Below are 12795 nucleotides of genomic sequence, written 5' to 3'. Positions count from 1 at the left end.
TTTGTTAATTCAATGCTCTTCTCTCTATTGAAAGTGTATGTTATAAAACGTTGGTCCAGTATGAATAAATTGCCTCTGATCTGGCAATAAAGGGCATCAACAAAAACGGAAGGGTTCTTTTTAAGTTTATTTGGCCCCCGAACCCCAGCCCTGGTAGTTCGGATGAACTCTGTCACCAGACAGCTCAGGGTTTGAGCCTTAGCGCCGCACCTTGGTAGCTCTAAGGATTTGGGTGAGTTACTTTAACTTCTCTGCTTCTTTGGCTCAAACTAGGGACAATGCTGCTCAACTCCAAAGTTACTGTAAGGTTAAGATTTTCTTTATGAAGCACAAAGGACAGTGGTTGACATGGAACAAAGAAATACCAGTCCCTGTCCCTCCTTCTGATAGAATTCCCTGACTGGTTGGTGTATCACTAACCAGAGCATTCTACAAAAATTGCCAAAGCCAGAGGACTGCAAATGAGAAGGCTCTGAACTTAGTAGAAACTAATACAGGGGCTGTTTTACTCCTGCTGCCTGTGTATTTTTAAGATAAAGGCTAGATCCATAAATAATTCCAAATGCCTGGATGTTTAGAAATATTAAAGTGGTTGCATGAATTTTCCTCTTCTCTCTCATTTGCACAGTATCAATATAAGCAAAGTCCTGGTTAGAAAGGCAGGGAATGCAACGATTCCTCTGCTTCCAATCTTTTTGTCTCTGCAATGGGAACATTTGTCTGAATCCCTTACTTTAAGGCAGGAATATGAGAAGCCTACGTGAGGAGGAATCCTACACGTATTCTCCCAAGGCACCCTGTAAGTCCTAGGTGTGTGATTTCCTGGGCCCTTCTTTGAGTAAGGTTGCAGTATATAAAATGAGACTTATAGGGCGCCTGTGTGGCTTAGTCGGTTGAGCGTCCAACTCTTGACTTCAGCTCAGGTCGTGATCCCACAGTTCATGCGTTTGAGCCCCACGTTGGGCTCTGTGCTCACAGTGTGGACACTTCTTGAGATTCTCTCTCCCTCTGCCCCTCTCTTTCTACCCCTCTCCAGCTTGTGCTCTCTCTCCCCCTCTCAAAATAAATAAATAAAAATGTTAAAAAAATCAATAAAATCAATAAAATCAAACCAGGCTAGCAAGTGGGGATGCCAAAGACCACGTGCTTGTGGCCTTCAGAAGCATTAGCGGAGACTTGCCTCTGTTTCCCCGTCTTCTGGTTGGCTTGCGTCATGGGTCACAGGAGGTATTCGAAGGGGACAGCTCCGGGGTCCTGAGCGAGTAGGAGGAAATGTGTGAAGAGCCATAGGAGAGTTGGAGAAGGAGAGGGAGCCGAAGGGAGTAGTGTTGTGCGTCCTCTCCGTGTGTCCCCATGCCTGGGCTCTCTGGTTAGGAGCATCCTGTTCATCACCTGTGTTCATCCATGCTTCCTTCCCATGCAGCAATTCTAGAACTGAGGCCAAAAAAAAAAAAAAAAAAACACACTCTATACATTTCCTAAAGTAACCCACAAAATTATAGTCTCTGCAGAAAAATAATCAGATCCATAAAGCTCATAANGAGCCGAAGGGAGTAGTGTTGTGCGTCCTCTCCGTGTGTCCCCATGCCTGGGCTCTCTGGTTAGGAGCATCCTGTCCATCTCATGTGTTCATCCATGCTTCCTTCTAATGCAGCAAAACTAAAAAAAAAAAAAAAACACACTCTCTACATTTCCTAAAGTAACCCACAAAATTATAGTCTCTGCAGAAAAATAATCAGATCCATAAAGCTCATAAATATATATCCTCCCTTCCACTTGGCTAGCAAACAGCTGTGCCACCAAAGAGCTTTGGCACCACCACCACCAAGAAACAGTCCCCGGGGCCAGTCCCCAGTAGAGCCGCAGGATGGCCTCCTCACGGGACCTGCCATCATGAGCCAGGGCCAGAAGGAGGGCGCTGCCATTCAAAACTTTTGTGAAAGTTCTGAGAGCATCCACACATCTTTCTCCTCTCTTGCGTCTTCTGCTTCCCACCCTGCACGCATCCTGGACAGAGGAGTCAGAGCCTGTACATCCCTTAAAGAAAATGTCCTTTTTTATTGTCGCCATACGTGGTATGAAACTCTATTACTTGGTTTCTCATTTATATGTTTATCTGTCTTTCCCTCTAAAACAGTCTCCAAGAAGACACGCAGTGAGTTCTAGCCACCATCGCGTGTCTAGCGCTCAGGTGCTCAGTAAGTAGTTGCCGAGTGAATAAAAGCAGGAAACTGGAAATGCTTGTGTTGGGAGAGGGAAAGGGAAAGGGCCCGTTAACAAGGTGCTAATACTGCTTGCCAGGCACACGCTCAGCACTTGACGTGGGTCTTCTCTTCCAGGCCTCTTGAATCTTCACTCTTATCTTACAACTAGATACTGTGAGCCCCCTACTTTACAAAAATACTGCAACAGGGGAAAACACACACATAATCCGAGTTCCTTCTGGAAGGTCCAAGACACAGCTGACCTCCAAAGCCTGGCAGTGGCCGACCGCAGCAGTGCCTGGCCTGACCCCTGAAACGATGCCCTCTGGTCACACCGAAGTGATTGCGTCGCATTCACAACGGATGCTTCTACATCCACGTCTACTCAGGCCACACCCACTGGGGGAAGTGGTTCTCGGGAACCTTGCTCACTCCCTCAAGGGGGTCCCCCATGGGCTGCCTGCCCCTCTGAATTGTCATCATGGTCCCAGCAGAGCTCACCACAGGGAGGGGTCAGTCTTGATTCTGAACACCGTCCATCCAGCGTTTTTCCTGGTGCCCAGAGTTTGGTGATGGTTCCCAGCCTCACCTTCGAGGAAAACAAGAATTAGGCTTTGCAAAGCCACCTGCTACATATACAAACCCACTGGGTACACAGCTCCCCGACACAGCGCCTTGACGAGGTGCAGGCTGATGGTATGGCTCCCTGTCCACGGCGGGTGAACAGTTGGTTAGAGCCTCTGTGTTGAACTTTACGCCACCATCGTGCCGTAGGCGTGCTGGGGAGGGTCAGGTTGTTGCCACTCCCAGTGGGCATGGCCAGCTATGTCCGCGGTCTGTGGGCGACACGTTTCCTTTTCCTTCTACTTCCAGAGGAGAATGTGGCTTGCTCCTTCAGGAGAGCTGAAATGCCCTGGAAGATTTTGCTTCAAACAGTGTTCATCCGCCCTCTTGAGGTTTGCAAGTTGGCTGGCCATCATTTACTTACGTATTTATATATTGGTTTCTTCCACAAAGATTGGAGTGGTAAATCTTCCAGGAAAAGATAAATGTAATAAGGAGTCTAATATATTTCCTGTCTTGAAGGCCATGAGTCTAAGAAGCATTGTCTGGCTTTTATTTAAACCCTGGGTGGTGGGCCATGTGTTTTTCCTTCAGGAATTTAACCAGAAACTTTTTTTTTTTTTAATTTTAAAGTTTATCTGCTTATTTTGAGAGAAAGAGAGCAAGAGTATGAGCAGGAGAAGGGCAGAGACAGAGGGAGAGAGAGCATCCCAAGCAGGCTCTGCACTGTCAGCGCAGAGCCCGATGTGGGGCTCGAACTCACAAACCTGTGAGATGATGACCTGATCTGAAACCAAGAGTCAGAGGCTTAGCCAACTGAGCCACCAGATGCCCCATCACCAAAAACCTCTCTGAAACAAGGTCCACTAACCGTGGCGGGGGGAGGGGGCAGAGTGCCCTGGAGCTGGACTTGTGGCTGTTTAAGTTTCAATTAATTAAAATTAAATAAAGGAAAGAGCCGGTTCCTCTGTTGCACCAGCCCCATCTCAAGCACTCGGTAACCATGTGCAGCTCTTGTACGGAACAGCAAGATACAGGCAGAGATAGATCATTTCCGTCATCGAGGAAAGTTCGGTTGGGCTGGGGCTGCCGTAGAGAACACCCTTCTGTGATCACATGTCATCAGGAAATTCCTCTCCGGTCTGACTTCCCTCGCCCCGCCCACCGCCCCTTCCACTTTGGGAAGGAAACCCTCACCCAGCTTCACGGGCTGCTTTCCTATCATTAGCAGCAGTAGTGACTGTGAACTCCTGATCAAACGTGTCATCACAGAGGCCTCAGTGACCCCACGTGAAAAAGTGAAGAGGAAGGTTTTTTAAGAATGGAGTTTAGTGAGGGGCTCCCGGGGGGCTCAGTCTATTGAGCGTCCAACTCGATTTCAGCTCTGGTCAGGATCTCATGGTTCGTGGGTTCAAGCCCTGTTTTGGGCTCAGCGCTGACAGTGTGGAACCTGTTTGGGATTCTCTCTCTTTCTGTGCTCCTCCCCCGCTCGTGCTCTCTAAATAAACAAACAAAAACATTAAAAAATAAAAAAAAGAACGAAGTCTAGTACTGCATGAAGCCCATAGAGAGTATTAGGGGGGGTAAGAGAAAACAAAGCAATATATCATGCCAGCTTTGTGTGTCTATATATCTGAATGTGGAAATAAAGAAAGTTTTTCCTTTTTTTGTTTATACTAGTCTACATTTTCTAGTTGACACAATTAATTTCAGATAATTTTTGTTTGTTTCAAGTTTTTATTTAAATTTTAGGTAGTGAACATATAGTGTAGTATTGGCTTCAGGAGTAGAATTTCATGATCCAAATATTTTTCATAGTTAGAAAAACAAGCATGTTTTTAGTTTTTTACTGTTGATTTTTGAAAGGGAGAGAGTGAGTGGAGGAGGGGGCAGAAAGCAGGGGGTGGGAGGGTGACAGGGACAGAGGATCTGAAATGGGCTCTACGGTGACAGCACAGAGCCCGACGCAGGGCTCGAACTCATGAACCGTGAAATCATGACCTTAACTGAAGTCAAATACTTAACTAACTGAGACCCCCAGGCGCTCCCAGGTGTGTTTTTAGAAGGGAAAACATTTCCCCAAAATCACCAAGAGGAGGAATGATTCTCCTTGACCTTGACCTTCAGGGTCTGCAGTTGGGTAGAGCCAATTTATCTGCAGATTCCTTCCTGTCCTCCACCCCCTCCATTTTTAAGAAGCAAAATAACTTGGAAAATGGGGGAGAGGTGGTTTTATAACTGAAGGTGACAGCTAACATTTATTGCCCACCTGAATGTACGTGTCTGTTCTCACGCTGTTATAACTGCGTGCTCTCTCTCTGATGCATTATCAGTCCTCAAGGACAAGGTGTTATCTTCTGTTTCTTTAGTCTCTCCAACAGCACCTGGGCCAGCACCTGATAATCCTCACTGACTGGCTGACTGACTGACAGATTGGCTGATCTTGCCATCACTCTTGTCTTATGCCCACGAAATGTGTTAACATCTTGCCTCATTTTGCTTTTGGTCCGTGAGGTAGTGTTCCATCCAGATTCACTACACGAAATCCAGCCGCTGGAATACAGGAGCCATTCGTCAGAAAATGAGCTAGGCTTCCTTAGGGTTCGTGTGTGTAGCAAGACCCTAATGGAATTTTTTTTAATTTCGTTCATTTTCTGAAAACAGCCCTGGGAAGAGAATACGTTAAAGCTCTTTGACTTGACTGACCACAGCCATCCACACCAGTAAATTTGGCATCTCTAGTGACTGGCTTCTTGGAGGGAGGGATTTAATAAAGAGGATTTTCCTTCCCCGAGTTGGCTGTGACCGCGATCGGACATGCTTGTGGGGCATTCTGGTTCCCACTGTTCTTGTGTCAGACAGGACGCCCACAGGTAGGAATTACCATCCACTCTGCCTTCTCACTCCAATCCAGGCCGACGGGAGCCTGGGGGACGGAGTCCAGAATTCCGGATTTACAAGTTAACCTCACCGGTGTGTTTCACCACACGATACACCTTTTACACTCGCACGTCACAACACTCAGATGTCGGTTGAAGCCAGGTAACACTTCTGCTCTCTTAGAAGCATGAGAGAAGATAGGGAAGAGAGAGAATGGTTTTCACAAAAGGTCAGTGAAGGTCTGTATCACTGTACCTGACATACCTGAATGATGGGCGTCCCTGTTTGGGGAGTGTGGGAGCTTAGTGACAAATGTCGTCTTCTCTTGGAAGGGTAACAGTACACTGAGGAATGCTGTCGGAATTTATGGGTGACAAATGTGTGCAGAGCCAGCACAGTGATATAAATAGCAGATACTGTCTGTTCTCCTCTTTGAGGAGACATTACATTCTAATAAACCAATTGTGTGGTCCATGGTCCTGTTTTCATCCCGACATACGTGACTGGCCGCCAGGTACCCAAAATCAAGGTCAGTCCAAGGAACCACCCAAACCTCAAAGCTGCTCATCCAAGCTCCCTTCAGATCACTCAGACATGTGCTGCTTTGAGCTCGCGCCAGGGGTGAGCGAGGAAATCAGGATGTGTGTCAGGCACTGCGGGATCTGGGAACCAATGTGGGCAAGATGTGCACAGCTCAGGTCCCCACAGGGACAAGACTGTTCCAGAGGATTACGCCGGGGAAGCGGGTGTGCGCCACATGTCTGCTGCTGTTTCGATTTGGTTATTGTTGAAGGACTGACCTGTTGCCTTTTTGAAAATTTAATTTCTCCTAATAGGTTGGGGTGGGTTTATTTTTGAGAACTCGGTTGTTATAAAAGTGAATTTTAATTTTATAAAAAAATTTCATAAAATTAAAATTCACTTTTTAATTTTACTCACTTAACAAACGCATCATGTATTGTGTACACTAAAATATGTTACACAACTATTAATGATGTAATTATCAAGTTATATTCTATAACATGTAAATATTAACTCTTCTCATGTTCATAAATAACTCAGTGAGGCTAGGTACTACTTTTAACCCCATTTTACAGATTAGAAAACAGACACTGGGAGGCTACGTAATTCACTAAGACTGTGCAGCTGGTAAGTGGCTATGCGGGGTCTTAAACCCAGGAAGTCTGGTTCCAGCATACTTGCCCTTCACCACTGTTAAAATTCAGAAAAATATAAAGCCTGCACCGTATACACCGCATGTTAGCTAGCTTGACACTAGATTATACTTCATAAAAATATATATTTATATAAAGCCAGACAGAACCAGCCCGATGACAACAACAGAAATGTTGCGGTGACTTCTGTGCTCTGCAGACACTCTCACGTGACTGCACCCAGTCTCCATATTCTGCTTCACATCTTGCTTTTGTTTTCTTCTGAACCTCATGTAACGGTCTTTCCGCGTTGTTGAAAACCCCTCGTAAATATTGTTTTAATGCCTCCTTAATATTCCCATCGCATAAGTGTGCCACTCTTTGCCTAAGTGTCCCCTTACGGTTGCCCATTTGACTCTTGGGTTTTCTGTTCCGACAACCTGAACTGTAATGACTGTCTGTGTGCAGAATTTCTTGTTCTTTGTTTCTTTAGGGTTTTTTTGTTGTTGTTTTTTTGGTGGGTTTTTTTTTAGTTTGTTTATTAGAGAGAATGCAAGAGCATGTGGGAGCAGAGGGACGGCAGAGAGAGAGAGAGAGTCCCAAGCAGGCTTCACACCATCAGCATGTAGCCAGACCTGGGCCTCGAACCCATAAACTGTGGGAACATGACCTGAGCACAATCAAGAGTCAGACACTTAACGACTAAGCCCCCCAGGCACCCCCTTCTCTACCTTGGGAAAGAGTTTTAGAATATACCTGCAGAAGTAAAACCCCCACTTCCGCCTATATCAATGTGAACACTTTTAGGGCTCCAGATACAGGTTGTCCAGTGGTTTTCCAAGAGGCTTGTACTCTCCCCGTGTCCACAGTGCTGGGCAGAAGTGACTTCGTCATTCCCACACCAGCACCGAGAATGATTTCTAGAAATCCTCCCTAATGTGGTAGGTAGAATATGGTATTTTATTGTTGTCTTAATTTTATATCTTTGTTGGCTAGAGGATTGAGTTTGTCCATATTGGTTCATCCGTTATATGAATCTTCCAGTGGTCTGGTCCTTTGCCCATGTGTCTGTCACCACCAGACAGAAGCCTTTGGGGGTTGCACAGAAAGGCCAGTGGTTTCGCATTCTTTCTTCTCCTGCCTGGACATGATATTTCCCCAGGTATCTTCCTAGTCTGTTCTGCTATCCATGCGCTTAACCTTCCCCCCAAACCTTATGTGCATTTTTTTCTGGATTCTATATAAATTATATTACTGTCTGCTTATAAAGGATATTATTTCATTTTCCACTGTGACCGTGCTCCATGCCTAAATCTGTACTGGTCCCTCCGTCTTGGATCATAAGCTCCTGGAAGGCCAGCCTGGGTCTTTATGAGAAATTCAGCACACTTTCTTTGGTGACATCCCCAACAACCACAGAATAGGCCTCCTGGCCGAGGTGATGGGTAGCGTTTACACAGGCTACCTGGAGTATACTAACCAGAAACAAGAAGGGTTAAGAGTGTAGCAGGCTGGATGTGGCCATGCACCCTGGTTGTGCTTAAAAGAGAGCTGGAAAGAACCCTGTAATACATCCCCTTCCTGTTGATCACTAAGAAGAAGGGGCAGATATAATGGATGAAGGCACCCAAAACTGGGGACCCGACGCCCAATGACTTCATCCCGAGTTCTTCATCATTTAATATGAGCCCTGAGTCACTTTCTCTACAAATCCCTCCTGTTTTTTTCCTACCAGAAACAGAGTAGCAATACCAAGAATAACTGATGTTTATAAAGCACCTTAAAATGTTATATATGGTCTTCCTTATCCCTTAATCTTCACTATAGCCAGTGAAATGGACACATGTTGTCATTGAGGGAACAGACACAAAGACCTACAACCTTCCCTTCAAAAAATGTATCAAATGAAGATTTCATTATTAGATTTTTAAAAGCATCTTATGCTCCAGGAAAATAATCCATTGACTTAAGCGTATCACGAGGCAAGGAGGAAGCAGAAAAAGTGACATATCTTGGAAGGTGTGGAGGATCATGGGAAAGGACCACAGATACCCCAAGGAAGACTCCATTACACAAGAAAAAAAAATGGAAGGACATCAGTGAAACATGATCAGCAGAACGTTGATGATTATTTTAATATATTAAGAAACCTTTCCTCCTATTTCTTCATTACATTGCGTCTTCACTTCCAGTTTTCCCATTTACTGCAAAGATCAACAACGATAATATATTCTAGCACATCCCATCCTACGGGTGGGACCTATTCAGCATAGTGAAAAAGATATAAAGGAGTTTGAATGTATCTGTTAGAAGAAGGACAGATGGATGGACAGATCAATTTTGCTTTTTTTTTTTTTTCTTTTTAAATGCACCTGTTAAGAGCGTGCTTCAGGCTTTACCAAATGTGAAAAGCAGAATAGAATGTAAGATAAAGGAAGTTACAAAGATGCCTCCAATATGGTGGGGGGGACCGGATAGGACCGTTCTCTGAAGGTCAGGCTCATGGTCTCCAGGACTCTTTAGAGCGTCTGGGGAAGGTAAGGAGCCCTTCACCTTCTAGTACTGGAGCAGGACATAAAAACATCCGAAACCAACAAGCTGTATCAGCCCCTGAAGGTTAGAAGACCTTCTGCTCCAACAGTGTATTTCAGAGGCTCGCTTACAAGATTTCACAGGTGGGCTTAAGAGTTAAAGGTATTTTGTCACAAGAAGACAGGCTGAGCGAGGGTCTGGCTGTGCCAGGGCGGCATGTGGAACTCGCGTTCTGCGGTAGCTCACTGCCATGTTTGCATTTCAGGATTTTATGGGCAGCTCCAGACTTTCTGTCCCCCACAATACCCGGACTCCCAGAGAGCCACACTACCCAACAGCTCGTGCGGCATGGCGCCTTCCTTCGAGGACTGCCTGGCCCCCTCGCCCATGGGGCAGGCTGGCTTTGACGTGTTCCACAGGGCCTTCTCGGCCCACTCGGGCATTGCAGGTGTGTTGTTGACCATGACTTAGAAACCCTATCCGACAAGCAGGTGAGACCGGGGCTAGACTTGACCTGGAACACGACCACAGCAAATCCTCTTGAATCCGTCCCTAAAATATCTCTCATCTTCACCCTCCTCTCCAACCCCACCTCCAGCACCCTGGTTCAGGGGCCATAGTGTCCCTCCCAGACTGTGACAGTAGGTGTAGCCTTCCAGCACATTCCGTGAGTCAACTCTGTCTTGACCATTCTTCCCTCTGGACCACCATGAACATTGCCTTCCAAAAGCAAAAGACAAAATAAGCCCCTTTCCTCCTTGAATACTTTAGTCTCCAGTTGCCTAAAGAATAAAGTCTCCTCTCGGCGAGGCAGTCATGGCCCCCCAAGATAGGCCTGGTCAGACTCTCCAGGCCTGACCTCACACTTGTCTCCCTACATGGGCTGCCAATGCATGTGGCCCCACAGCCCCTTGCTCTCTGTCTTTGTGCTCTGTTTCCTCCTTCTAGAATGTTCTCTTTATCTCTCCATCTGTAAGACTCCCATCTTTCTTTATGACTCAGCTGTGATGATCTCCTTTTTGAGGCCACCTTCACGCTTCCCTAGAACACTTGACTTTTATTAGTACTCAGCCCATGTTTTCTGCCGAGACTTACCTTGGCCATGGGCCTGCAAGACAGCCTCCTTCCCCACCGAGGTCCCTGAGGACACAGAGCCGCTGAAGGGCCTCGCCCGGGACCGCTGCTCAGCATTGGCCACAGGGCACACGCGGCGGGTGCGTAGACAGGCGGGATTGTTGACTTCTGCTGTTTCTCTTCCAGTGTATGATTTGCCGTCAGGCTCCTCCAGCCTCTTCGGGGAGTCTCTGCGCGGCGGGCCTGAAGACGCCACATTCTTGCAGTTCAGCGCTGTGGACCGCTGTCCTAGCCAGCTCTCCTCTGTCTATACCGAAAGCTAAAAGCTCGCTTGGCCTCCACTACCACTGGCCTCCGGAACCTTTGTGTTGCTCGCCACCTTGTACTTTCACACCCTCACTGACTGCATGGAAAGGACTTCAGCCACGTCCGCGGGCCCTGCAAAGTCACAGGCAGGACCGGTCAGGGCCGGCCTTTCCGGGGCCTTGTGCGGTTGCTGCTCTTTCTCTCTGGCTTTGCTGGTGAGCTGCTGGACGGTCTCTTCAAAGGGAATTTAGAGTCACTCTACTGGACACCTGTTCCTTCCAGCTGTCAGCCCTCAAAGGACACCGTTGAAATGACGCACACGTGGAATTGTAGTTTGGGGATCACCCGGCACCAAACTCCAAGGAGGGAAGGAAAACCCAGGTTGCCCGAAGCACCGAGAACTGCCTCTCCCCGTGCGCGTCCTCCCTGCTGGCCCTGAGGACCAGACGAGGGAATTCTGCACCCAAAGCTCCGCTCGGGCTCAGCTCTCAGAGGAGCCCTTCCCCGGCACCCCAGCGAGCTGGCTGCGTCTCCGCTCTTCCTCCCCCTGCGCTAACCGATCGCTTTTCAGTATTTCTCCCAGAAGCAAGATGAAGTTCTATAAGCACAGTCCCTTGAAAGGCACTACAACCTGTTTTATATTCCAGCAACTTATCTTAGTTCTTTTATGCTAAAGACTTGTTATTTACACCTACTTTTAAAGGAAAAGAAATATTTAGAGGTCTCTTCTTTGGATGGAAAAAATTATCTTAATCAGCCCAGCTACATCCATTTTTGCCCCAGCCGGTGCTCCACCTGGGCCCACCGTGCAGCGCCGGCGAGCCGCCCCCGGAGTGGTAGTTTCGCACTGAGCAAAAGCCGCCTGAGGGAAATGGGGTGCACCCACCCCCCTCCAGTGCCGTAGCAGAAACCCTGGTGGGCTGACTGTTGGAGGCGACTCCCCCTCAAAGACCTTGTTCAGCAGAAAAGATCACTTGACTGGTGGACCCTTCGCCTCCACTCTGGAAGCGCCGCGCCCAGGGTTGTGCCAGAAGACGTGGGGCCAGGGACACACTGGGTTGAGATCCTGGGTTTTCCCAGAAAACCAAACGAGAGGGGCCCGATGTCCAGTTATTTTGCACAGCCTCTGCTTGCCTCCGTCAGGATGTCCACTCATCCGTCTGTCTGTCCCTCCCCCGTACTCTCCTCTCCCTCCCTGCTCTCGTCACCTTCCTCCTGTCTCTGTCCCCACTCGCGCACGGCCACTGCCTGACCAGCGCTCCTGGCAAGGTCTGCCCGGGGAGGCGGGGGTGGGGAAGGGAAGGATCGGGCCTCAGAAGTTCACTTTTTCCCTGAAACTCTTGTTTGAGGGCCTGGGGTTTCCACAGAGCTTCGTCATTTGATAGCAGACCTGAATAGGAAGCCGTTCTCCGCGACGCATTTACAAAGCTGTTAAAAAAGATCGTTAAGTCGTGCGCGTAGGCCCCCAAAATGAGCCAAGCCCCAGAGACCCCCGGTAAACCCCGGCATTCCAGAACTATCACGTTTCTTTTCTCTCTCCTTAAGTATGTGTTCTGAACACAAATGGAACAATGCAGTGTGCCCGCTGGGATGGGGACCGTCTTCCGGAAGAGTTAACCGGTTAGCTGGACGGACCGGTCCTTCCAGTGGGGCTGCGAGGTGGCTTGCGCTCCCTGACGCGGACTGGATCCCAGCACGCAGGGCGAGGGGACTCAGCCGCGCGCGGGTCAGCCGACTAGTGGGCTCTGATCTGAGAAAGGCCACCGTGTAGGGGTCCAGGCCCGCGAAAGGGCTCAGTTACCCACTTCACAAAGATGTGCTCTGCTTTACAAGGAGGGCCTCCCTTCCAGATGAGCCCCCGGGCCTCCTCCCTCCCTGCAGACTTGCTGGGTTACGGCACTTGGCCTAACCTAGGACACATGCGTGCTAACTGCCATCCGTTGCGTGTCCTTTGTCACACCCTACAAAGGAAGGTAAAGCTCTGGTGTCTTTGGAGAGACAGCGTGGCCATTCTCGAATACTGAAGCCTGCGTGGGGAGCTCAGAACATACTGCATTTGTGCAATGAGGGAGGAAAAAGAT

At 48.1% G+C, this 12795-nt stretch overlaps 1 protein-coding gene across 1 annotated transcript in view; it reads left to right on the top strand.

Moving 5' to 3' along the window:
• GLIS3 (GLIS family zinc finger 3) overlaps positions 1 to 11509 on the top strand; it is a 443619-nt gene extending 432110 nt beyond the window's left edge. The window contains exons 10-11 of the mRNA XM_039230793.1: positions 9600 to 9782; positions 10595 to 11509. Coding sequence (XP_039086724.1) covers positions 9600 to 9782; positions 10595 to 10731 — 320 coding nt within the window. The 3' untranslated portion in view covers positions 10732 to 11509. The remainder of the gene's footprint in view (positions 1 to 9599; positions 9783 to 10594) is intronic.
• The last annotated feature ends 1286 nt before the right edge of the window (positions 11510 to 12795 follow it).

The sequence above is a fragment of the Hyaena hyaena genome, unplaced genomic scaffold, assembly GCF_003009895.1.
Source record: "Hyaena hyaena isolate Hyena2069 unplaced genomic scaffold, ASM300989v1 scaffold_51, whole genome shotgun sequence".
Taxonomy (NCBI): Eukaryota; Metazoa; Chordata; class Mammalia; order Carnivora; family Hyaenidae; genus Hyaena; species Hyaena hyaena.
The sequence above is the reverse complement of the archived record's forward strand: the minus strand, read 5'-3'. Positions and strand labels throughout refer to the sequence as shown.